The sequence below is a fragment of the Carassius carassius genome, chromosome 38, assembly GCF_963082965.1.
Source record: "Carassius carassius chromosome 38, fCarCar2.1, whole genome shotgun sequence".
Taxonomy (NCBI): domain Eukaryota; kingdom Metazoa; phylum Chordata; class Actinopteri; order Cypriniformes; family Cyprinidae; genus Carassius; species Carassius carassius.
The window spans coordinates 27961845-27988690 of record NC_081792.1 but is presented as its reverse complement, the minus strand read 5'-3'; the positions used below and the strand labels follow the sequence as shown (position 1 = coordinate 27988690).

The following is a 26846-nucleotide window of genomic DNA, read 5'->3' as shown; positions in this document are numbered from 1 at the left end:
AGCCGTTTTTGATTATTGGCTCGGAATCATCTTTCTTTTTAAATTATTATTTTTATGTAATATTATAATTAATTTGTATGAATAATAATAAATTAAGTAATTGAGTACTTGGAAATGACAGAGATAAATTTGTATGAATTTAAAATATTTTACAGTATGGGAAATCTCAGCAAGAAAGTGTTATGAAATGTTATTTTTTTGTATTTTAATTAAGTTAGAAGTTATTTTAATTTATTAATATTATAATTATATGAATAATATTAAATTATGATGTTCATGTGGCATTAGACGGATAAGACGTGATTGTTTGCCTTTACATGTAGTAGGGCTGTCAAAATGAATGAAAAACGAAATAAAAATTTTCTAGTTAAATATTATCAAAATTTCCATTATATTCAAATTTAAAAGGCATAATTCCAGTTAGGGGGAAAATGCTTTTGCCCTCTCTCCTGAGCCTGCAAGAGGGCACATCGCTCAAAATATTGTGGACGTTTCTTCAAAGCGTAATGAAATAAGTGCATAATGTTTATAAACCATATATAATTAATAAAGTTGCCTAAAAATTAGAAAAGAAGGCTGCATGATGGCTGACACAGACCTAAAATTAGAATGCACTAAGGATTAATAAGCTACTGAATTGATGAATATTAATCTGGTTGTGTGTGTTCCCTTGAACTGATTTGCTGAAATCAATACAGGGATAATAATATAATCTACCGGCCAATGAGATTGCCGTTTGCACATTAGTTCTGACTACTACAGGAAAGCCTGGAAGTTCTTAAATGCTGAAGAATTCCAAAGGAACGACGTTAATTTGACAGGAAAATACAACAAAGAATATAGTTCACATGGAGCGCATCAGTTCTCTCTTTCCCTCTCTGTGTGTGTATGTGCCAAATTAATGGCGAGTCGTCTGCCTACACACTAGAGTTTAAGATACGCCAAATACAGGTGCGCTGCACATCCTTTGAGATGAACTGAAAAATAGCACAGATCGCTTGACGTGAGTGAAACTGAAGCACATTGGCTAATATTAGACGTCATGCAATGTAGAGGGTTGCATCTCTCATGAAATGTGATAGAATATTTTTATAGCAGCAGATGAACAATTTGAGACTTTCACTAATGACATTGCCGTGTCTGTTAAACAGGAGTAAAATATTGCTTTGGCATCTCTATGCTCCGTGTGTCAATGCTGAAAACGACAGCTCTTAATTCTGTTCTGGCTTGTGAAATTGGATGTCCGAGGTTTTTAGCTGCCAGGTACATGCATTAGTGTGGCTCTGCTTTTCCAGGAACGTATTGTTATTTAAATAATCCAGGAACGTGCTATTGTGAGTTTTGATTTAATGCTAGTGATTCACTGAGTCACTTCTAATTTCAGATGACACATTTTGACAGTGCAAGTGCACATTGTATTAGGTCAAAATAGTTTTCTCCCTCAGGGTTGCTTTTAGTAGTTTTCTTTTGTTTAGAGGTTTTGGTGGCTGTGTGTAACATTAGTATTTCTTTATTTGTTGTTAGTACAGTTTGCATGCATAAAGAGGTTTTCTGTGCGACTGGCGGTCTGCCTTTAAAGAGGAAGTATCTGATGCACTGAAGTTTAGCCATCACTCTGGGGAATAATTTCTTTGCAGTTGTTAAATAATTGCAGCTATGGTTGCTAAATCCAGTCATGTAGATTAGGGTGTGGTGTTTGAATTAAGGGAGTGCTGCTCGCTAGAAAAAAACAGGTGAGGCGATTAACCCTTCAGAGACCGTGATACAAACCGTACCATGAGTTGAACCGTTCCACTGTTATATGTGTGTGTGTGTGTGTGTGTGTATATATATATATATATATATATATATATATATATATATATATATATATATATATATATATATATATATATATATTATACATTATACATTATACATTTATTACACTATAGAGTGTGTGACGTCATATGCACTGATGGACTGGAGTGGTATGGATTAGCTGTGGATTATTGTGATGTTTTTATCAGCTGTTTGGACTCTCATTCTGATGGCATCCATTGCTGAGCAAGTGATCTAAAACATTGGTGTACATTTCTCAAAAATCTGTCCTGATGAAGAAACAAACTCATCTACATCTTGGATTTTAACCTACAGCAAATTTTCACCTTTGACTGAAACGTTTCTTTAACTGCTCAGTCTAAATTGCTTAGATTTTATCAGCTGCTAGCTGCTACTTGTTATTGACAGTGTAAAGATTGAAAATCTAATACTGTCCATTTCCTCTCTGCAACTGGTTGTCCATATAGGACAGTCCAGTAATGATCTGAAGAGACTTTTCTCTGTTGGCATAGTTTCTGTCAGAAAGATGTGACAAGATGAAGCTACCTAAACTGGGCCAGCCAATAGTTGGCATAATGTGAAACGGTGCCAATATCACCACCTGTCCACTGGCTTTGTGAGGCTCTGCACTAAAAATGTGGGCATTGCTGAAAAGGTGGCAATTGCAACTTTGTGCCTGAGTATGTTGCCTGTATTTATAGACATCAATCAAAGCCGGACGGCCGCTAATAGAGTGTCTGGGTGACTGCACGAAGCTCTGACACTGCTATTTCTTGGCAAAATGACACAGAAGAGAATGAAGCCAGTGTGTTTCCAATATACATCCCCTCATTATGTTTCCTTCAGGATTAGAATTTGTGAATGCCCAGGTTTGCTTTGATCTTGTATTGTGTTGTATTACATTTCAGGCTGATCAATAAATGACTTAACCTGGATATCTGTAAGCCTTAATGTGCAGTGCATGGATACTTTGTTACAGACTCATACAATATCAGATAGAATTTAATTTTGGGTCTTTTCCTGTTTAATGTATTTTGTACATGCAGTCTGAACCAAGCTAAATCTTCTGCAGAGAAGCTTTTGATCCCATTCAGATCAATTTACTGACTAGGGATGTAACGGTATGAAAATCTCTTATCACAATTATAGTGACCAAATTATCACAGTTACCAGTATTATCACGGTATTGTTATAATGTGCTGGAGGTGTCAAAAAAGTACATGCACACAAAACAAGCAACAAATAAAATGACTTTTTGTTTGCATAATCACTAAAACAATAACATTACCAGTGATGTCCGGATTTTAGATGACAACTTGACTGACAACAGGTTAATAGCATTCAAGATTGAGATATCTAATGTAAATGTTCAAATTAAACTTTGAAAAAGATTAATAAAAAGTTAAACCTCACATTTCAGCCTTTAAATAAAGAAATATAAAAGTTAGAATAAAATAAATTATAATAGCCTTTAAATAAAGAAATTCTAATTTCTTAATAAACCTGATCACAAAAAGCATTGCAGTTAAGAACACTTCATTTAGGTCAGCTGTCCTTATTTCCAGTCCTCGTGCCCCCAGCTCTGCATATTTCACACTTCTCTTTATTAACACCTGATTCAGATCATCAGCTCGTTAGAAGTGAGCTCCGTGCATGAACTTATTGCGATCTGTAGACTACATTATGTGCAAGCTTGTGTGCTCTGTCCATGTGCAGCAATGTAGCAGCAAATTACTTTTGAGCGGAGATTAACAAACTGTACAACTTACAACATGCTTTAACATCGCACACTCATCTCTAATTATGTTTAATGCATGAGTTGGCATAATTTGTGCTCATGACAGAGCGATAGCGGAGCGTTCTCAGAGAAAGTGAAAACCTCAACGACTTTCAAAAAATCCTCTCATAGCTCCAGACAAAATCACGTCGCTCCGCTCGCATACTCGGTCTCGCACACTTCAATGCACTTTGAATGGAACACACAGCCTACAGTACATTCGCTTCAAACTGGAATCATTTTATTATTTAATATTTGACATGAACAACCAGAAACATGTACTTGAAGGGAACATTTACCAAAGATCTATGCTGATAATGTCCTCACCCCCAGGGCATCCAAGATGAAGATGAGTTTGTTTCTTTATGTAGGAGAAATCTAGTATTCCATCACTTGCTCAGCAATGGATGCTTTGCAGTGAATAGGTGCCATCAGAATGAGAGTCCAAACAGTTGATTAAAACATAACAATAATCAACAAGTAATCCACACCACTCCAGTCCATCAGTTAGTGTCTTGTGCAGTGAAAAGATGTTTGTTTGTAAAAAAAAAAATTAGACATTTTAACATTAAATTGTCACTTCTGGCCAAAATATGAGTCCATAACCCATAACAATTAGGGATGGAACGATCCATTCAACTCACTATTCAAGATTTTGATTTCACGATTCTATTTTTTTCACGTTTTTTTTTACAAATGAGATTGAAGACATTATACAGTAAATGCAAAGTGTCGTTTTAAGTTTCTGCTGCACGTTTCTTTGTGAAATTGAAATATAACAAAACTAAATTGAAATTTTAAAACAAACCCCAAATGAAACAACTACACAAAATACATTTCTTAATATGAACAAACTTAAGGCTTAGTCTGTGCACTTTCCCTTTAAAATTAGAGGCAACCACTGGATTTTAATCATGATCCAAACAAAGATGCAGCATGAGTAGTTTTTAATTACTACTACATAAAACATATCTGAATGAAACAGCAGACGAGCCTAATGAAACGCAGATTCACTCTCTGAATTTGTGAGATCCATTTAACATCATTTTGAACATGTAAAGGCGGGCGTACACGGTGTGAATTCGGATGGTCGGAAGATCGTATGTCCACGCACACGGCACAAGTGAGTTTATCTGAAAATCGTACGGACGAGATGATATACGACACGATTTTACAACCTGCGAATTCCAGAAGCAACGAAGTAGATAGATGCGTTCGACTTGAAGCACCGCTGCACGCACAGAAGAATCACTGTATGACATTAAAGTAACGCGAGAGCGATAAGAGAGCACACATATCCAATGCATTCGAATGGCTCTCGCTGTACTTTGATGTCATACAGGTGATCATTCTGTGCAGCGCTGCTTCAAGTCGAACACGCCTAATATAACTGCTCTCCCTCTCTCATAACTGCATATAAAATATTGATACGAGCCGTGACTGTTTCTTACACGTAACTTACAGGTTATTTTTCAGCGATAGGAAACCGGGACGTTTGGTGTGTGTTCTTGTATATGGTTTATAAATATCTGAAATTACAATGTAAACATGGTTTGTGAGGACAATTCCTGTGCCCTCGTAAACCAAATGGCTTTAAAAAATGCCATACGGTGTTTAATAGAAATTTTAAACATGCATTTTCCGTGATGGATAGAGGTAGTGGGGATATACAGTATAGAATACCGTTACATCTATGGAGAGTCCCTGTAAACTACATATGCGTGTGTGAGAGAGAGAGCGAGAGAGAGAGAGAGAGAACTAAAAAGTAGTGATGCACCGAAAAGAAAATTCTGCGCCGAAACCGAAACCGAAAATTTAGGATGCACTTGGCCGAAAACCGAAACTGAAGCCGAAAATGGCTTCTTTTAAAAACGTATATATATATTGCTTGGATTTAATGGATCTGATATGAAAAATCACAATATAATAATTAAACTTTTATTAACAGTTACATAACAAAACATAAAATATTTTTTACAATAAATATAGATAATAATTATTCTTCAAGTTTTATGTTCCATCAAATAAAATAGTTTTTTAAAAATTGTGCAAAAAAATCCACAATTTTGGAGATTTTTGCAGAACAAATGTTACATATTGCAACTTTGGTGTCCTCTCGTATAGGGCTGTCACTTTTGTGAAAAAAAAAAATCCTGTTCGATTTTTGAGACATAGGCAAAGTGTTCATTGAATCGTTAGTAAATTGCCTATATTTGGCGTTGATCCATTTTTCAACGCCAAATATAGGCAAATCCTATAGGTGTGTGTGTGTGTGTGTGTGTGTGTGTCAGAACCTGCCGTTGCTGTGTGACGCGTGTTCGCTGCGAGCGTATAGTGATGAGCTGGACGCGCTCCGAGAGAAGGCCGTTAAAATCGATTCCCTATTTTCGTTTTCGAAACTTGTGTTGGTTGGTCCGATCGATTGTGCAGCTTTTGTGACAAGCTTTTTTTGATTGTGACAGCCCTTTGACATGCTTAATCTTTGATAGGCAGACGCGTGATAACAGCTCGACCGTGAGTGAAACCTAAGCGCTTGCTCACGGATGGGAGGGGCGGGTGACATTCATTTTCGGTTTACGTTTTCGGCTGTTTTTTTTATTTCGGCCCGAAACCGATAATGCCATTTCGGCCGAAAATTTTCGGCGGCCGAAATTTCGGTGCACCCCTACTAAAAAGGCACTGGAACACGTTGCTAGAAGCATCGTACAGAGCTCGCTGTTCCTGTCAGACTTCAGCGAGTTTATCCTCCTGGTCAATAGTCCACATTCGCCGTGGCGCTGCCGTCTTCGCCTTTCTTCTTCTGTGGTTTTCCTAGTTTGTGATTGGTCAACTTCAAATAAATCAACAAATCGGCTCGTTCAACCGCACACATGTCACGAATTCAAACCGATAGCTCACGAACTTTTTAGACATGTTTAAAAATGATCGGGAGGTCGGGAAGTGCTTGTAAGCCACTCTGCTCGGCTCGTAATTCATCGCAAATGATACGAGCCGCGACCATACGAGCATACGCGATTCCCACACGATTGAAAAAAATCGCATGCGAACTCTTACGACAGCAAAAATCGCACCGTGTACGCCCGCCTTAAGTATTGCGATGTACAATGATACCACTATACATCGGCATCATGATGATGCAAGAGATAGGTGTAGATCAGTATGGACAGTCACATGAGTACTGGACAGTCTGTTATCTTGGTATTTGTATATCACTAGGTTTATTAGTTTAAGGTGATGCTTAGTATATCGGTATGAAAATACTAATATTAAAATGTAAATATCATCTGCTCAAAGTCTAAATTAAAAAGAGCTCTTAGTGACCTCTGTGTTCTACCTGGCAACTCTATAAATATCCGCTATTCATGTATCATGATAAGGTTGTTTACATCTGTAGGATTGGCCCTCCTTGTGATCTGTTTCAAACTTGTCTTTATCTGATGCCATGGAAACAGCAGAGAAGAGTTCACACATGTAATGCGATGTGGGTCATTTATACATTGCTTGGAAAAATTTTATTTTCATTTAAGCTGTTAACTAGAAAAAAATATTGTATTGGTCCTACATATGTAATATGTCTCAGAATAAATACATTCTACTTTTTGCTGCTGTTTCTGGATGTGCATGAGATATTTACTGTTCTGTTGTCTTACAGCTTTCATTACATTTAGTTTTCTCTTCAAGTGTTTGCTGATCATCTCCCTTTCTTATCCTCCTGCTACATGATGTTATTGATATGTATGTCTTAGAGTTGAAAGTACACTCTCAGCATGTTCTTTATAATGAACTAGCTCATTCACCGTATTAGTCGCAGATATTAATTTGTTTCATTGACAGGCATACATGATGTAGTGTCTGTTTCAGCAAGGTTTCTAATATTTCAGACCGCTCTCGTAGAAATATCAAATCTCAGCTGCAATTGTTTAATATCTGCACACACATTCAATGCCACAGACAACCGGTAACAAATCATTGGGCTCTATTTGGAAAAATCTCTTGTGCGAGCGCTGTTATCTAATGAGATGTTGTCAACAGAACTAATAATATTAAATGTGAGACATCTTAATTGGATCATATGTTATCTATGTAAATCCATGCTGTCATAATCTCTTAAATGTGAAGTTTTCAATACCACAGAAAGCTCTGACATACTTCTTCAGTGCTGTAAACTTAAAACCGAGTCCACTTTATCCACCCTGTTAATTCATTGGAATGCAGACGCTCATACTAAATTTTGTATTTCAAACACATATAAAGCCCTATTTTAAGAAACTACACTGAATTTTTTTTTTTTACAAATCCTCGTGTTTTCTTCCAAGCCCTTTGCTGGTGATCACTAAAATACCTACATACTTTATTTGGTTTCTAAGTAACTAAACACACTCTGTGATCTCCTTATTTGTAGCTTTTATATCAATCCCTGTTAAAACTTATGCTATTTAACGGACATATATCTTCCGTGAGGATCAAACCCTTCTCATTGCATGTTATGATGAACTTGACCTCATGACAAGTATTATGCCTGTTACGTATTACTTGTAGTTTAAGTTAAAGTTATTTGGGTTTTTTTTTTAACAAAATGAAGATGGAAAAAAAAGAATAAATACATTGAATATTTTCATTTAGTGACCGAAGGAGAATATTTAAGCTTTTTTTCCAGGTTCTTACCGAAAGGTACTTTATTGTAGTGGTCGACCGATATATTGATCTATGTTTGGCATTTTTCAAATATCGGCATCGGCCGATAAGTTTTTCTGCTTGGCCGATGTGTTCAAGGGGGACTTTTATTTTGATGGCGCTAGAACGCAGCACCTGAACAGCTCACATTCTCCTTTTGATTTACTGTCTTCGTTAACAGTTCGGTCTAATACGGATAAAAGTCTGTCTAATAATCAGAACGGTTAAACCAATGAATTAATGTATACAGAAAGTATTATAATGATTGCTTATATATTATTAGTAATAGAAAGGCTAACATTATAATACTTTCTCGTTTGCTGTCAGCATTAAGAAAATACGACATTAATAATATTAATGTAATTTTCTCAGTGTGTGGTATGTCAAATGATTGTTACTCTGGCTTTATTTGAAAAATATGATTCCCAATGCACACACATTTCGCAGAATATCGAGTGCCTTGTTGGTTAAACTGTTAACTTCCTTTTTAATGATATTTTTATTAAATATTTATTTATTTGTGAAAAATACTTTGTCATCTAAAGTATAAGTATGTTTATTTTACACATTTATTTTTTAATCCATTGTCAAACAATTTCAAATTTCGTAAATATTAATACAAATAAAAACAAAAAAATTATATCGGGTTTATATTGGCTATATATCTGCTCCCTTGCTTTCCAAGATAACTGCATTGGCATCAGCTGTCAAAATAACCAATATCGGTCGATCACTACTTTATTGCCTGACTTGCTGTAACCAAGCTTACCGGTTTAGTGTCTTTGTCTTCACCCTGTTCCGATCGATGTTAATTTCCCCATCCAGGCCGTTTGTTTCCCATCCCAGGATGGAGCTCGGAGTGATTTAGGTTTAGACTTTCTTTTGAAACTTTAACTCTGCATTCCTTCATGATCTTAGCGTTGGCTTTCAGAGCTGTTCTCATGGAGTAAATCTCATGGCTATTGGCTGATATGACTAAGGGAGACTTACACTGACAGTATGATGTGAGGTTTTCTACTACTTTGACTAGAAAACAGAAGAACTGATTTAGCTCAACAAAATCAAAATGCAACTAGCTGAAATAAAACCATTTTTGTAAAAACGTATATAGTTGAAGGCTACTTTTTGCAAATATGAAGACATTTGTATTTAATTTGTTGATATTGCATTCATTTTTAATTTTAGTAAAGGAGCATGCATTACTGTATTAGTTGTCTTGTATCTGACAGCTCTCTAAACAGGTGTAACCATCCAACTAGCGTAGAAATGTCTTGATTAAACCATTCTAGTTGATGTTCCACCTCCTCCTTTCCCATGATTCCTTTTAATTATCAGTGTTGGAAGTGTTAATTGCACAAATCTTCTCTGCCCAGTGTAGTGTTGTCAAAAATATCGATATTTCGATAAATGTCGATACTGAAATATCTGAATGGTACCAATACTAATTTCCCGAAGTATCGATACTAGCCGCGCTTTCACTTTCACTTCTCTCCAAAGGCGCGTTGACAACCACCACACGCGCACTCGTCTCATTCGCTCTGGTTAGCAAAAGTGAAGTGAATGGAAAGATGGCGAGTGCAGCCCCCGCGCGACCGGCTTTGGTTGATAAGGAACACAGCAGGAGTGCTATCTGGAAATATTTTGCATATGAGGCAAATGAACATGGAAAGCCGAAGGACACAAGCAAGCCAATTTGCAAGAGATGCTACACCACTAGGCGCTAGGCGCTAGGCGCTAACACCACTAATATAGCAAAGCACATGAGAGACCGACACTCGGATCTGTATAAAGAATTTCTGTGGTTGGATTTATTATTATACATTACTGACACTCGATCCTCCAATTTGATACTGTTAAGAGCTTTGACACAATCTGTATTGTTAAAAGCACTATATAAATAAAGGTGACTTGACGACTTCATGTCGATCCAGTGAGCACTGTTTTCGCGTGTGATGCACGCACGTTTGCGTTTAAACCTGTTCATCAAATAACGTTAATGTATTAACCCTCTGAAGTCGATTAACGCGGATACGCGTTTTGAGTCATTTTCTCCCGATAACCCCGAAAAGAACTTAAATTACACTATCAGTTTTAATCGTACAGATAAGAGCAATACATCAATCGAATCTGTAAAGGGTCTACTTTTTTTTTGGATACAGACAAAACAACAAAACTTTGTGCACTTATAAAATAAAGATAACAAACAAGGTGTGCTGTCTGCAGCCTTTGTCTGCGCTGATCTTTATTTACAAACATGTCATTAAAATGAACTGTAACTCCGTGAATACTCAACGAAGAGACATGAGAGATATATCTATAGAAAGCTTGACATGTCTACTTTTAAACTAAACAAGTGCCGCCGAAAACAGATATTCTGTGATAAAGTAATCCATATGAAAACAACGCGATGTCTGTTTTTCATGTCTCCCTTCATTATATCTAATGTGACCACGCCCCCGCGCTGAACGCGCTATTCAGATTCAAACTGAAGCGCGCGGCTTGAATACACCCATAACAGAAGAAAAAGCAGCGAGACTGTTCTTCAAGATTTTATTTTACTGTTTGCTTCGCAATGAGAGGAATAAGACAGAATTCACCCCAAAAAGATGTGATGTGGTTGAGGATTTGAGAAATGGATTTCCTCAGGAAAAAAAAGAACGAGGCACTTTATTCAGCAGAGATCATAAACATGAGTAAGTCTCTTTTTATTTATTTATATACTTGTACTAGTTTTCACATAACGTGTAAACATTTTACTAGTTAGACTTTTTCCAAACTATAATTCCTGACTAAATATATAATCAAGTGAAACATTATTAAGTTTCAATAACAATATAAATCCTAAAAAACCTAAAAAATATTCTTAGCTCTTTTCAACATTAATAATAATAATAATAATAATAATGATAATAATAACAACAATAAATGTTTTTTTTGTAGAAAATAAGATTGTTAAAAGGATTTCTGAAGGATTGTGTGACTGGAGTAATGATGCAACAATTAGTTTGAAAGTCAGCTTTGATTGTTCCTGATAAACTGTTTAACTGCTCCCCCAAGTGGATATTAAAGTATGTTGTGGGATAATTAAATATATTCTAAATAAACTACAAACATAAAATTATATAGATTTATTTTGTCTTCACATTCTTTCTTGTAACTCCTTCCTCTCAGTGGCACAGCTGACTGAAAGGCTCATTATGCAGCTCATTATGCAGGCCTTTGTCTTCTCAGGTGTAAATCACAATGATATTCATGATATTTGACACCTACTTGCATATGACTTTTACCAACAAAAAGTGTCTTAGAAAATTTAAATCAATATATTGTTTTCTGTGAGTGAGTAAACGAGATGATTTTCACATCATTTAGAAAGAAAAATTCTAGGCTACAAGCTCCAGTTCTCAAAAATCCCGGGAACCATTGTTCTTTGTGTTTTTTTGCCTTATTCAAGTGATTTAACATTTTTAGTTTTTCACTAACCACGCATAACATTTTTTTTCTCAAAAATACAATCATGTACATGCATGCATTTCACATATTATTATAGCCCAGTTTGTGCTGATTACAGTGAGATTAGACTTTACCCATTTAGATATTTATAAGAAACTGAAAAAAGCACAAATGTCAGGGCATGACAAAACATCTCCAGGCCCCAAAAATACCCTTAGACTCCAGCTTTTATGACCGATGAGCAATGCTCAAAACTAAATCAGATCTGAAGAGTCTGTTAGCAAACATACAGAGGGAAAAAAAGAGTGAACATGGAGAGGGTTCTTCACCCAGAGAAGATGAGAGTGCAGAAACAGAACTCAAAAATGAGTTTTCAGTATATGAAAAGATGCCTGAAATCAGTGCAGGAGAGGACCCACTCACATGGTGGAGGACACATGAGACAACTTTACCTCACCTTGCCCAGTTTGCTAAGAAGTATCTGTGTATCTCTGCTTCAAGTTCAGCTTCAGAGCGTGTATTTAGTACATCAGGGCTCATTTGCAGTGCAAGAAGGGCACGACTTACAGAGGAGCACATTGACATGCTGGTGTTCCTAGCTCAAAATCTGAAAGTTGCAAAACAACTGTAGGATACAGTAATGGGTGTCAATCTCACTCACCTCTGTAGAGAAAATCTGCATAAAACTGCAGCAACAGATTCCATTTAATTATTTTGTTTACTAATTTGATACTTGATGCATAAGATTGCACTGATTTTGTTTTTGCTTGAAGTTTTAGTATCTTTTGTTGACATTGTGATTTGATTTTACTTGGAAATACAAAAGATTGCACTTTTTTTTTACTTGCACTTTATTGGTTTTTGAATGAAATGCAATCTGAGAGGCTTTTGAACAAGTGCACTACCTCAGGACATTTTTGTTAATGTAAAATATATGTTCTAGACTTGTTATATTTAGCTTTAAATAAAAAAATAACCCCTTAATATTGTGGCAGTTTTTTTCTCTGTGGTATCGAAAATGGTATCGAATATCGATATTTTTCAAGGTATCGTATCGAAGTTAGAAATTCTAGTATCGTGACAACACTAGCCCAGTGTAATACTGCCTTTCTGTACAGATTATATAAAACCTGCACTCAAAATAGTTCCAGTCTGCACATGGACTCCGTTAGGTAGAATATAAAGAGATTTCTTATAGGAGGATTGATGACCTTCACGCTGTTCTCAGGAATACTGGCACCTGTTAGAGATGTGCTGAATAAGTTCAAGTCAGATTTGTGTTAGAGGCAGAAGCCTGGTGTCAGTGCTGGGTCTCTTTGGGAATGCTAATGTGCTCTTTGACGATGGGATGTGGGGGCGAATCCCTGACAGTAAAATCAGCCCTCTCTCGTTCCCTCTTCTGTATTTCACTCACCCAATGTGTAGTAGCCTCTTGACAGTCACAGTGACACATGCAGGTGCATTAGTGAGGTGTCCCAGCATATTTAATCAATATTTAACACACCAGCTGTTGATAAATAAAGGCTTGAATATATAATCATAGCTTAGGGATTAGAGATCGACCGATATGGGTTTTTCTATAGCTGATGCCAATGTTTAGAGGTCAGGTTCAGCCGATATGTGCTGCCGATTTTTAGGGCTGATACCTTGAAGTTTTCCCCTTCATTTGCATGCAAAAATGTCACACTAATAATAAGTGGATGCACAACATTTCTAAACTTATCATCATTTATTGAGCACTGACTTGAACCATCTCTCGAATCTTAATTTTGTGAACTGCACGGTATTAAAATAAAAAATGTATTCAAAGTTAACCAAACAAAATCAATAAACTGACCAAGTATTAAATATATAAAACAGCTAATATATATATATATATATGTCAATCATTTACATAAAAGTTTTAGAGCATTTATCAAGTAGAATTTTTCAAGTTTGTTGGAACATAAATGTAAACTTAAATATACATTTAAATAAATACAATTTTAAAAATAAAAATCTGAAAAATATGAAAAAATAAATATATAAAAAATAAATAACAGTAGTGCTGCAAACACACTAGCAACCAGCAACATTTGTGTTTGGTATAAATGACACAGAACATCTAAAGTGCATTCTAATTTCAAACTTACATCGCAGTCTGTTCATTATTAAAATAAAGTACAGTCAACCAAACATTTAAAAGGTTACACTGGTCAGTTTAAATAGACCGTAGTACACTGGTCCACTCTGCTGTTATGCCAAGGACGTTTTTGCTCATGTGAAGAGGATGATCTTTATCGTCTAGTTTACATTAAATAAATAAAAAATATTATAGTTTAACATTCAGATACATTGCGAATATGGAAACATTTGGATATGTGCAGAACGAGACGTGAGCAATAACCTCCAAATACATCTAGTCAAACCCTCGCTCGCTCGTCCTCGTATGGATCGGATCATTTTTCGGATCAGCAAAAAAAAAAAAAAAAGGCCAAGACAAATAAACATACGTTTTGTCTTTTTTTATTTACATTAAATTATTAAATTAAAATATATGAAATCAACTTAAAGTGCACATAATTTCTTCTTTTTAACATAATAGCCCGACTTCTCATCTTTCAGTGTGCTGTGATGAAGTGAGCAGTTATCATCACAGAGCTCGCCGTCCCCCTGCACGTCCACCCTTGTGTCGTGTGCGCAACAGAGGATGCTCGGGATTGTTCATCCACAACTGTTTTCTTCTCCTGGTCATAAAGATCTGGCACAATATTTTCACTCTAACCTCTTTCCTCATCATTATATCTGACAGGGAATCCAAAATGCGCGGGCTGTTCAAGCTCCTCCGTTCCTCCGCTCGCCATGACCAATGAGTGTGGACTAAACATGCGCAACTTTTTTTTTTTCATAAATCAATCCGCGGGTCACGTGTGTGCCGAACCGAAGATATTGATCCGAACGGATCACGGATCAATGATGATCCGTTGCACCACTACTATAGTGTGTCATTTGAAAACATTGCAGATGCGTTTTAAAATACAACAACGAGCACCACGAAACCATTTAAAGAGGCGCATTCAGCAGTCTCATTGACGAGAAACAGTCAACAAAGTAAAATGATCTCCAACGTATGGCGCGCTCTCTTCATTTTATCAAATGATCATAATCACATCTATTCATTTTACAGTCCTGCTACTAGCATTTTATTCAGACTAAAACCCCTTTAATTCGGGTGAGAAAGCTTTTTTTCCAAGTGGCTTTTGCACATAATAATAATAATACCGCTGCAGACGCATTTTGCAGCATTAAAGTAATTAATTGTTTATTAATTTAAACGACGATCGGTCATGGAAATTATCGAATATTGACATCCCTAAATACAAATGAGTTGGATGGAAAACTGGTTATTGTCTGCATCAAACCATGCCTCCGAACAAATGTCATTCACCGTTCTGGGCAGCTCCAGGACAGCTGTCTCTCCGAGCACGGTGCTGTCTGTGAGCGGGGCGGAGTAACGTCAGAGACAGTTTACTTTGGTAACTTCACGCTGCAGTGTTTGTTAGAGCTGTCAACTTCTCCACCCCATTTACAGAGTGAAATTCTCTGTTTACCTTTATCTCCCAGGACTGCTGTTGAATCTTCCAAATGTTTTGGCTTGGGGTGCTTCACATGCAGTGGCAGCAGCAGCACTTTCCACCGCACCAATAACACGGGGCTGCCCGCCGACGTGCCTGACTTTAAATCGGCGCTACTAAACATGGATATTGGCCGATGCCGATATATTAAAAAATGACAAATATCGGCCCGATATATCGGTCGACCTCTATCAGGGATCATACATGAAGTAAAGCTGGTGAAAAAAAAAAATTGAGAATTGTAAAGTAGTTTGAAGTTCATCTGAAATAAAATAAAATACTCTATTTTAAATTACAGTTGAATTAATACAGTAGTAATAGATTTGAGTAAATTTAATAAAATAATTGTTGTTGTGGTCTTCTTTTGCCTAAATGTCTGGTGCAGTTCAAAACTAATATATGACAAAATATATTTTTTGAGCATGTCATGCAGCCCTAATATGTAAAAAAAAAAATCATAATAATTTTTATTTATTAAAATAAAACCATTTCAATAATAAAATTACCTATTTGTTTACCTTCATGCCACGTGATCATTAACCAACATCAGAGAAGCCAGAACATTGTTAAATTATTATTATTATTATTTGATGAAAATAGTTTGACATAAATAAGAGGTTTTGCTGGCAAACATGTTTGGGAATCCCTGCATTAGTTTAGAAATAATTCAGTTGTATTTTATAATATTACATGTATTTATACTTTCATTAAATAATTCTTAACATATCAGTAGATAGTTTGTTAATATCTAATAGAAGTATAAAATATTATGCTGCCTATCCAATTTCATCATGTTTCATTAATCTCATGTTTACTCAGTTCCTGCTTATGCATGAGTGACATTAACATTTAGGGCTTTTAAAAAATTGAACAAATGTAAAACATAAGAGATCTGCCACCACAATAACCTCAGAATACAGTCAGCACAACTGTTAGCTAGCGGAAATAGGAGGGAATATGCTGTATCATTTATGTTTCTCCATTTTTTCTCGTTTGCTTGTATACTTACTAGTTCAGTTTTTATTTTAAGTCACTAAGGAAAGTTGAAGCACTGTATGTAACATCCTGCTAAATGTGGCATATCAAACCTTGAGCTTATGTGAACCAGACGCAGATCTGCCTGTGCATGCATTGTTTCCGCTGCCTGCCAAAACTGGCCTAATTCTTTATGCACATGAGCTAATCTGTGTATTTTCTAAATGAGCTGGTTGCTTATGAACAGATGCATCACCAATGTCATGCCGTCTTCATGCCAGAATACACGCAAGACAAACACCGATATCTCTTCGCTATGATGGAGGATGTGACTGGCTCGATTATATGGCCAATCAGTAGCATAATGTGAAGTAAAATGCTTGTTAAAAAGGGAAGCATGAGCTGTTTCCTTAAAGTCAGGTTTAGGGGTCTTATCAAGGCATAACCTTGATCTGGGTGCATTGAAAGAGCATTCTTTCCTCTGGCTTAACCTGATGAACCTGTTAGCAGCGATGCCCACATGTGACGCCTGGCGTGGGATGCTGGTGTTGAGCGGAGATAATGAATGTCACTCATACTGGAGTTGTGTTTGACAGTGAGTCTATTCATCCAGCTGAGCAAGGAAATTCAGCAGTGAATAAAGGGAGTTCAACAGAGTACACGAAACAATTACAATTCATGACGGCTCAATGCCATATGGTGGATGTTTTAATTTATTTATTTTTTTATACGTGTGTACCTCAAACCGATCATGTCGTTTAGTAAATGAGTCGAGAGCTTGCCCGGTCAACACGTAAGGGACAGTATTGGTTATTTTCATTGTTTATATAGTGTTAATTTTGATCTGTTAGTCATTTTAGTACTTAAACTTATTTCAGTTAAATGCAGCGGTTCTAATTTTATATTTTTGTATTCGTGTAGTTTCAGTTTTGGTAATTCCATTCTGCTTTTGCCATTTTGTTAAGCTTTTATTAATTTTTTAATTTAATATTTATGTTTTTTATAATTTCTAAAAAAAAAATTCATTGGCTACAATTATTTTTTATTAGTTTAACGTTAACAGAAGGCATTAAGTGTATAATTTTACCAGTCTAGTTAAAGTAAAGGTTTTATGTTTCGCTGTTGCCTTAAGAATGTGTTCTTCTAACTTGTATTGTAAAAGTGAACCTGTCGACCTCTATAAACTCTTTGCCCTGCATTAAATGTAGTTGATTGTTTCACCTCGTGGTCATTGCAAGTACTTCCTCTTTTTAACCATCGCTGTCGTTACAGTGTAGTGCTGTATTTGACGCATTGGTAATCTTTGGGTCTCTCCTCTCTTCTCAGTTCTATCTCCAGGACACCAAGAGCAGCAATGGCACCTTTATCAACAGCCAGCGTCTGAGCCGGGGGTCGGAGGAGAGCCCTCCCTGTGAGGTGCTCTCCGGTGACATCATTCAGTTTGGGGTGGATGTGACGGAGAACACCCGGAAAGGTGAGGAAAGAATGTTGGTGTTAGCAGCGATAATCATAATGTGTTTATATGTAATGCAAGTGTGGATGTGTAAATGTTCCTTTCTAGATATGAAACCCTATGAAGCGTTATTTTTATTTATTTATTTTTATTTTTTATATATATAATACATTAAGATTTTAGAATATTATGAAGAATATTATGAATTGTAATTTATAAAAATTCAATTTGTTTAAATTTATTTTATTATAAAAAATAGTTTGCATTGTATTTGTTTTTACTGTGTGTGTGTGTGTGTGTGTGTGTGTGTGTGTGTGTGTATATATATATATATATATATATATATATATATATATACATATACATATACATACAGGCTATTTTAAGAATTTATTAACAAATTAAGTTGTTTTTATGCATTTAAATAATTACACATGCTAAAACACAGAATTAGGTAACAATGATAAACAATAAACATATGGTGAAGAGAGAATAAAACATTTCATAGGGCCCTAAACATGTAATTTTTACGATAATTCGAAAGTAACAACATATAAACCTGGAAGTTTCCAGTGAAGTTCCACTCGAGCAGTGGTTAAACCCGTACAGAAAATTTTCAGCATGAATAAGTGTACCATTACACCCCTAATCCTAACTCAAGCTACTGTCTAATGTGCATTTGTAAATGCACAAGAAAGGCAGCCTGTTACATTATTACATACTGCACTTTTGTCATATGCTGTAATGCAGAGACAGGCTTTTGAAACCCAAGAGCGCTGACCGGTTGTTGCTCTAAATGTGTCGTAACTCAAGTATATGCAATGGGACGCTTTCACAATCACATACAAATGCAAAGGAACTTACCCTTTAGAACAAATGAAGGCAAATAATACTTCATAACAAAACGAAAGTGCATATGAACATGAAAACCTGTATTTTAACTGGTGAGGTATTGAAAGTAGATTCCAGTTTTCTTTGGAAACTTGGTTTCTGTCACATTTGGATGTTGTGTGTTTAAGTCTTTGGGTTAATGGAGCACAAGTTGGCTGCCTCTCATCAGAACGCCAGGAATTCTTATCAGTCTCTGGATATTTTTATTTATTTATCATAAAACACTCTCTTTTAAGACATGTGAGCTTCTAAGACGGCCTCATATGGGCTGTTCATGTCTGTGTTAACCTGTAGCTTTGTTTAAAAGTTTGTTTTTCAGTCATACATCCCTAATTCATGTTTCTCTTGTTTTTAGTCACTCATGGCTGTATAGTGTCGACCATCAAGCTCTTCTTACCAGATGGCATGGAAGCTCGGCGGCGTTCAGAGTAAGTCCTGTTAAAGATTATTTTATATCTATTTTGGCGGTTTAATCTCTCAAATAGCTTCTTTCAAGTCTTCGCTCGACCTGGTGAGATATTCTTTAAGGTAGCTTATGCTTACAAGCTTTATCACTTCTAAAAACATGCACATAATGTGTTAAAATCTCTAAAGAGCTGAGGCGTACAGCTGCTGATTCCACTGATTCACTTGACCAAAACAATATTTGCCTGTGCTTGTTCAGAGGAAATGACATGTGGGCTGTTAGTTTGACTGTTAGGGGGCTAATGTTGTATGACAGGTATTAGTAGAGGAGCAGATCTTGCTGGTTTGTTTTGTTTCATGGTTGGATCATTTCCTTCATTTTTGATTAATTTCTCGATTGTTTAGCAAATGCAAATTGCGTATTTACATTTATAATCTCACCACATGTCACAATGATACTGTTTTTCTATTTAGGCAAAGTCTATTTATTTCGAAGAATACTTCAAATGAAATCCAGCGTAAGCTTTATAAACGGCATCCATGTTTCTTACCACAGAAAATAATTTCAGAGAACAGACACAAATCAGAATCATTTACAGAAAACCTTATAGTTTATAAAAATTAACAAAAATATGTGCAAATGTACACAAATGTCTTTGTAATGTTGTTTTACGTAGTTTCGTTTTTATAAACCAAAAAAGGCATCTACGTTATTTTCTACGGTTGTTGCATGATTCTCAAATTGTATTTATCATAGTGTTATTATAGCTTAAAATAAAATATAATTTTAAATAAATAAATAATAATGTTATTTACCTTGAAGTACTAAAAAAAAAAAAAAGGTTATAGACCAAAAAAAAAATCTATAAACTATATAGACATTTTTAAAAAGGCCTCGTCTTGTGTGTGATGCACAGTTATAGATTTTTGATTGGTGTTTTTGCGATGCTGCATGAACACCAGACTGTCTGAGACGAGAGATAAGCACAGACACCGTAGGGGTCTCGAGGGTCTCATCCACCTCCATCTGCTCCATTTCAACAGCATTAGTCTGAGTGTCACCAAATCCAGACAGCTTTAATTATATTGGAATCTGTGTATATGCCAGCCAATAGGCCTGTCACGATAACAACTTTTTGTTGTGCGATAATTTGTTCCTGAAATAATTGCGATAAGCGACATTGAAATTTTTAATGACCATTTTATTCCACTGAATATATAATCATAATGTAACAACTTAATGCAAGAAGAAAAACACTTTTCATTTGTAAGAATATTTAGATCATGGAAATTAAGTATCAAAATATTAGATACCTTCAACTTGAATAAATGGTAAATAAACATTTTCTAACAAATGTGCAAAGTCCAAAAAAAAAAATGGAGATTTTTCTCTTTCTGCAGATTTTTCCCAGACCTTATTACTCTGTAAATGAAGGGTGCACACTATTGCTGAAAAACACAATCACTACTAGCAGTCAGATGTCTGTATGCATAAAGGCACAGATCCCTAAACAAGATCATATCTGCAGATTCAATTTTTTTTAAATTTTTTTTTGTAGAAGCATGTTTTAAATTAGAACTAGCATCTCAACACATTATGTACGAGAAGCTGCAAAAGACACAGGCGCAAGTGGAATGTACAAAACAAGGTGATATTAATTTTTAAGTGATTATAATTGGCGTCACTAAAAATTGAGGTCATGTACATTAAAAGATGTACCGGTATTGAACTGCTATCCTGGTTGCAGAGCCAAGTGGTCGTGTAGTTAGTAATCTGATGCTCGACACTTCTGGTGTTTATTATATTCATGATTGATGGTTTTGTTGACGGAAGGGATTTCCTACCACTGTTTGAATGCTATGTTTGACTGTGTATGTATCACCGGGCATATATGTATACCGGGTATATGTATATTACTCCATATATAATTCCATATGTGTTAATTCACAGTTTTGATGCCTTCAGTGTGAATCTACAATTTTATATATATATATATATATATATATATATATATATATATATATGTATATGTATGTATATATATATATATATATATATATATATATATATATATATATATATATATATATATATATATATATATATATGTATATGTATATGTATATATATATATATATGTATATGTGTATATATATATATATATATATGTATATGTGTATATATATATATATATATATATATATATATATGTATATGTATATATATATATATATATGTATATGTATATGTATATATATATATATATATATATGTATATGTATATGTATATGTGTATATATATATATATATATATATATATATATATATATGTATATGTATATGTATATATATATATATATATATATATATGTATATATATATATATATATATACATATATATGTATATATATATATATATATATATATATATATATATATATATATGTATATATATACATATATATATATATATATATATATATATATATATATATATATATATATATATATATATATATATATGTATGTACTTCTATTTGTCACAAGCAGGTTGATGATGCTAGTGCTTCACAAATTATTTACTTGTTTTATGAGTTATTTGCAGTTTCACAAGCTTACTGTCCCATCTCTGTTCACTCCACTCCCAATTTTCTCATCCTCTGTGCCTGTTCAGCAATCATCAGCAATCAGTTGTGTCCCATGAAGGCAGTGGAGCTCTTTGGCCGAGCTATCGACCCCGTTGCATGTTCATTTCCAGTTTGTGGATGTATTTATAGAAGCCACACGCATCCAGTTGAGCGCTTGCCTTTGGAGCCCAGCCAGGGCAGTAGAGATGCGTGTTTGGGGTTAGCGGCATGTGTCTGTGCCCTCTTCGGTTTATTAGAAGATGCATTCGAGGGATTGCTGTACATGCTTATGGTCAGGGCTTTTAGTTTCCGTTTGAGGTCAAAAAGGCAGCATGAAAAATTGTTTCTCTAAAAGCATTACGTCCCACTAGCCTGCTGAAATTCTTTCCAGCTAGTCGACAAAAGACATCTGCTTAAGAAATCTCCCCTTCATTCAGAGTTTCTCAGCAAAATGCCTTCACTCTTTCCACATGATGATGTCCGTTTAGCCTCTTTCAGATAGATCTGAATTGTTGCTCTGGGAGTAGGGATGGATAGATTCATTGAAGGACGGAAAACGAGAGAAATGTGATCGTCATCGAGGGCTGAGCCGCTGCTGATTGTTTTTTTTTCCCATCTTGAGGGCGAGAAAGTCAAGCACTGGATGGAGATCTCCCGTTTCCTCCATTGGGTTAACTCGATTTCTTTCCCACTGTAATTGATCACAGATTGCAGAACTCCAGAACTAGAACTGGGACATTGTTTCCACTTTACTCATTGGGAATGTAATGGGTTTCCAATCTGCCAATCACACTTTATTGGTTTCCCCAGTGGCCGGTTTAATTTCTGCATATGTTATTTTGTACAGTCCTATTTGACAGTGATACTGAAATAAAAGCTGTTTAGCTATTATTTTGTTAAATCTTTTTTAAACCAATGGTGAATCTTAGCATTTTTTTTTCTTAAACAGCCACAATTTAGGTCTTACTGATCCAAACTGCTCCTCATAGCTGTATTTTGACATCAGATATGTTCAAATTAACTGTAGTTGACATTCACAGAAGTGCAGTCTTAAATGAGGCCTTGTAATTTAATATGTGACTCATTTGGTTTTATCAATGACTGAAGGGTTGGTATAACTATTTTCATCATGAGTCTGTCATCAATGTTTTTTTTTAAATAGAATGTAAATAATAACCTGTGGTTTATCATTTTCTATCTGCTTTCCCCAATGCCAATAATTGAAAAAAGTCACATTAATTGGTTTAATCAGTAGTTTTAAATAACAAAATGCTTCTCAATTCAGTTTAGAGTGTTTGTTGTGGCTCTGTTGATATCTGCAAGTCTTCATGAATTATCAGTGAGCCCATGACTGCCATAGTGAAACAGCAAGCTCAAAAAAGGGTGTGTGTGTGTGTGTGTGTATGGCTGTAGGCTTGGAACAGGAGAGTTACTGTGACTCATCTTTGTCTTACATAAACACACTCACAAGACACCGAGCCTGAAGCTACTCAATGCTCTAGTGAGATGTGTTGATATCTTTAATGTTCTGAACTTCAAATTAAAGAATTAGAAATAGAATCATGCCTACATATTTTTAAGTATACACTAGGGTTGTGACAATGATTACATTTTCCCACCGGTTTTCATCAACGTTAATACCGGTGTCACAGGGGGATGAGGGTTTGTTCGTTAGTTTTCTCTCTTTTCCTCACTTTCCTTTGCTTTTAAATAGCTTAAAAATGCCTGTGTGCATTTTACTTTCACTTTCAAATCAGTGTTGATTACTTGAATGGACAACAAAGCAGTACAACGACAAACTCACTTAACGTTACATTAAACATTTTTATTAACCAAAGAAATAAAAATGTACCTAAGAAATACAGAACGTTTATTAGCAAAAGGCTTAAGAAAGCTTGGAGGCATGGCATACATATTGATGTAAAATAAAAAATATTTGTAATTGTAGTGTCTGTTCTCTAACTGAACTAAATTTATATATTTTTTTAAATCTAAATGATGGTGCCGCATTGAGCAAGTGACATAGTCGTTAAACAACATCGAGCAAATCCATCCATCCAAACACACACGCATCTATACATGTATATTAGGGATGTCAATGATTAATCTATGATAGATTAATTGTCGATAAGAGATGCAATCAATTAAAGCTATCGATGGTCGGTTAACCAATATAATGTTGGGCTGCGTGCGACTCGTGCACAAAACACGTGCGAGCGGCTGTGTATAAATGCATCATCATTCACTCTTATTGTACAAATTAGGCTTTAAATGATTTAAACTTTAAAAGTTCATAAAAATAGAAAGAACACAAAGTTCTTCAACATGGATAGCAAAAGAAATGTAGTAACTGTCATTTCACCAAATAATTATTTAATATCGTGCGCTTTGCAGGACACATGACAGGCTATTCATTCCTACAACTTGTTAATTAGTTCCTACGATTTATTAATTTGGGGCAACTTTTCATGTTTCATTAATGTTGTTCCTTAAATAACCCCTGATTTAAGTGAATTTAGGAAACAATATAATTAATTGAACAAATTCTAAATTCATGAAAAAATGGGACGATTTAAGGAATTGATTAAAAAAAAGGGATGCTTTATAGAAAATGCACAGCCTATGCAAGTAATAGGCCTAAAATAAAAAAGTTTGTATTCGCTCCATAAACAAGTTCACGGAAAGAAAAGGATGACAACACGCATTCTGTTTGATATTTTACAAGTTTACAAATCTTTTTTTTTTTTTACTTTTTTTTTCAAAATAAAAATAAACACTTTTGTGTATTATATCTTACTCCAAAACACCATATTAAATGCCACAAAGTCATAGGAACTAATTAACAAGTTGTAGGAATGTCCCGCAGCCCTGCAAAGCGTACAATATTAAATGTCTGTTTAAAATAACTTGGTTACTACATTTCTATTGCTTTCCATGTTGAAGAACTTTGTGTTGTTTCTATTTTAATATACTTTTAAAGTTTAAATCACATTAACAGCCTAATTTGTACATTACGAATAAATGATGACGCATTTATACACGATCACTGTCACTCACAGCCTTATGCTTTAATAGCATCTCTTATCGACAATTAATCGATCTTCGATTAATCGTTAACATCCCTAGTTTGAGTATATATTTGACGTAGTAAATTTTCTCAAATGAAATGGTGTAAAGCTGCTGAAAATACTCATATATTAAATTAAATTAAATGTATGCATTTAGCAGATGTTTTTATCCAAAGCGACTTACATTGCATTCAGGCTAACAATTTTTACCTAGCATGTGTTCCCTGGGAATCGAACCCACAACTAGGGATGGGATGGTATGAAAATTTAATATCACGATTATAGTGACTAAAATTATCACGATTATCAATATTATCACGGTTTTGTTGAAACGAGATGAAAGTGTTTAAAAATAGTTGATGCTCACACTGAAAACATTTCAGCAAGTTTTATATTTAATAATCAACAAACAACTAATAAAACAAGCAACTCTATGCACTTAATTTAAAGAAAGATTAAATTCTGTGGCATTTTCTTCCTTACAATAAAAAGTGTAAAGCATAGAAAAGCATAGAAAAGCATAGAAAAGTCACTGACTTTCGCCATTCCTTCTCGAAAAAAAAAACAAAAAAACATTGTGCGCTGCGCTTGCGTCAGACTGTTGCTGGCTGGACATGATTTAATAGCGAGTTATTAAGACCGCGATAATCAAACACGGTTTTAATGATAATTCATTTTTAAACGATATTACTAACCTTCAGACCATTTTATCACGGTTATCGATAAAACCGGTTATCGTCCCATCCCTACCCACAACCTTGCGCTTGCTAATGCAATGCTCTACCACTTGAACCACAGGAACAATATTGAGATGCAGACTTTGAAACACTGTGTCACTTAAGTTTGAGTTTGTGTAGTAGATGAAACTATGGCACAAGACACACAGAGCATGTAGACCTATGAGCCACATATGCACTAAATCCCTGTCATCACATTTATTTCTGCTGTGTGATGGGCTGTTAGATTAATGCATGCTGATCAAAAATGTCTTGGGATTATTTGTTGCCAATTTCCCCATTATGTACAGTATGCATAGAATATATACCACACAGATATTAGTAAGGTAGTATGCTGTTCCAAATACAACCTCTTTCTGTGTTACATTAGAATATACACAATAATAAGGATGTTTGTTGATCACTATTATGGACATCCCACAAGTGCTAACTTCCCCCATGTCTGCTGGAATGCTCTCTAACCCGTCGTCTTTGTTTCATTGCACGAGTTAGTGAGCCAATGCCGTAGGGTTAGACAGCCAGAGGAACAGGTTCTGCTACTATTATCCCGCCTGAGTTTCTCTGCGTATGAAAATTGGAAGCTCTTCAGAATGGTTTGGAGCTTCGAGGGACATTGGAGTGTTTTATTTCAGAAGAGTCTGGAACTATCACATGACGAGCTCTTGAACTTTGACCGCTGTTAGAGGCGTGGATGGTGTCAGACCGTGTGGAGCAGACAGAACCGCACTGTTTTGATTTTGCGTACGCGGCGAGGATCCTGCCATGTCTTCGAGCTGCTAAAGAGAGCATGACCACATGTTCTTCTGCAAAGTGCCTGAAAGTCAAATCTCAAGAAGCGATGACTGACAGAAATCTGCTCCTCTGATGGGTGTCGTGCTATAAAGTCTACGTTTCGTATGTTTCAGGTAACAAGACTTTTCCATGAACGGGGATCGGCAGGCTTTTAAAGGAATGGCGCAGTAGGCTAAATGTGGGGAAAAATGCTTGACGTGAATTGTATCCAGCAGGAAGTTTTTATATGGGTGTGTGTTGTCGAGGCCAGAACGATTTACTCATCATTCCTCTCTCTACATGTTTTATAATACACTCATCTGGATAACTGCTGTTTAATATAGCTTTAAGGCTGGTCATTTAACAATTAATAAACTTAATCATTCTGTTTCTTTGAACAATGATACACAATGATTAGTGATCACATGCTGATTTTTATTATTTTTACAGATGTGGATTAATGCTTTAATGATGATTTTCTTGTTTTATTATTTTTTAATTTCATTAAATTTTTTAAAAAAAGCTGTTATTTTTAATTTTATTCTATTTTTAATTTGTTATTACTTTAATTTGACTTATTA

General features: G+C 35.2%; 1 protein-coding gene across 1 annotated transcript in view; it reads left to right on the top strand.

Moving 5' to 3' along the window:
* The window catches only part of LOC132119214 (sarcolemmal membrane-associated protein-like), a 56111-nt gene that overhangs the window by 2285 nt on the left and 26980 nt on the right, over positions 1-26846 (top strand). Inside the window, 2 exon segments of the mRNA XM_059529005.1 lie at positions 17638-17785; positions 19011-19083. Coding sequence (XP_059384988.1) covers positions 17638-17785; positions 19011-19083 — 221 coding nt within the window.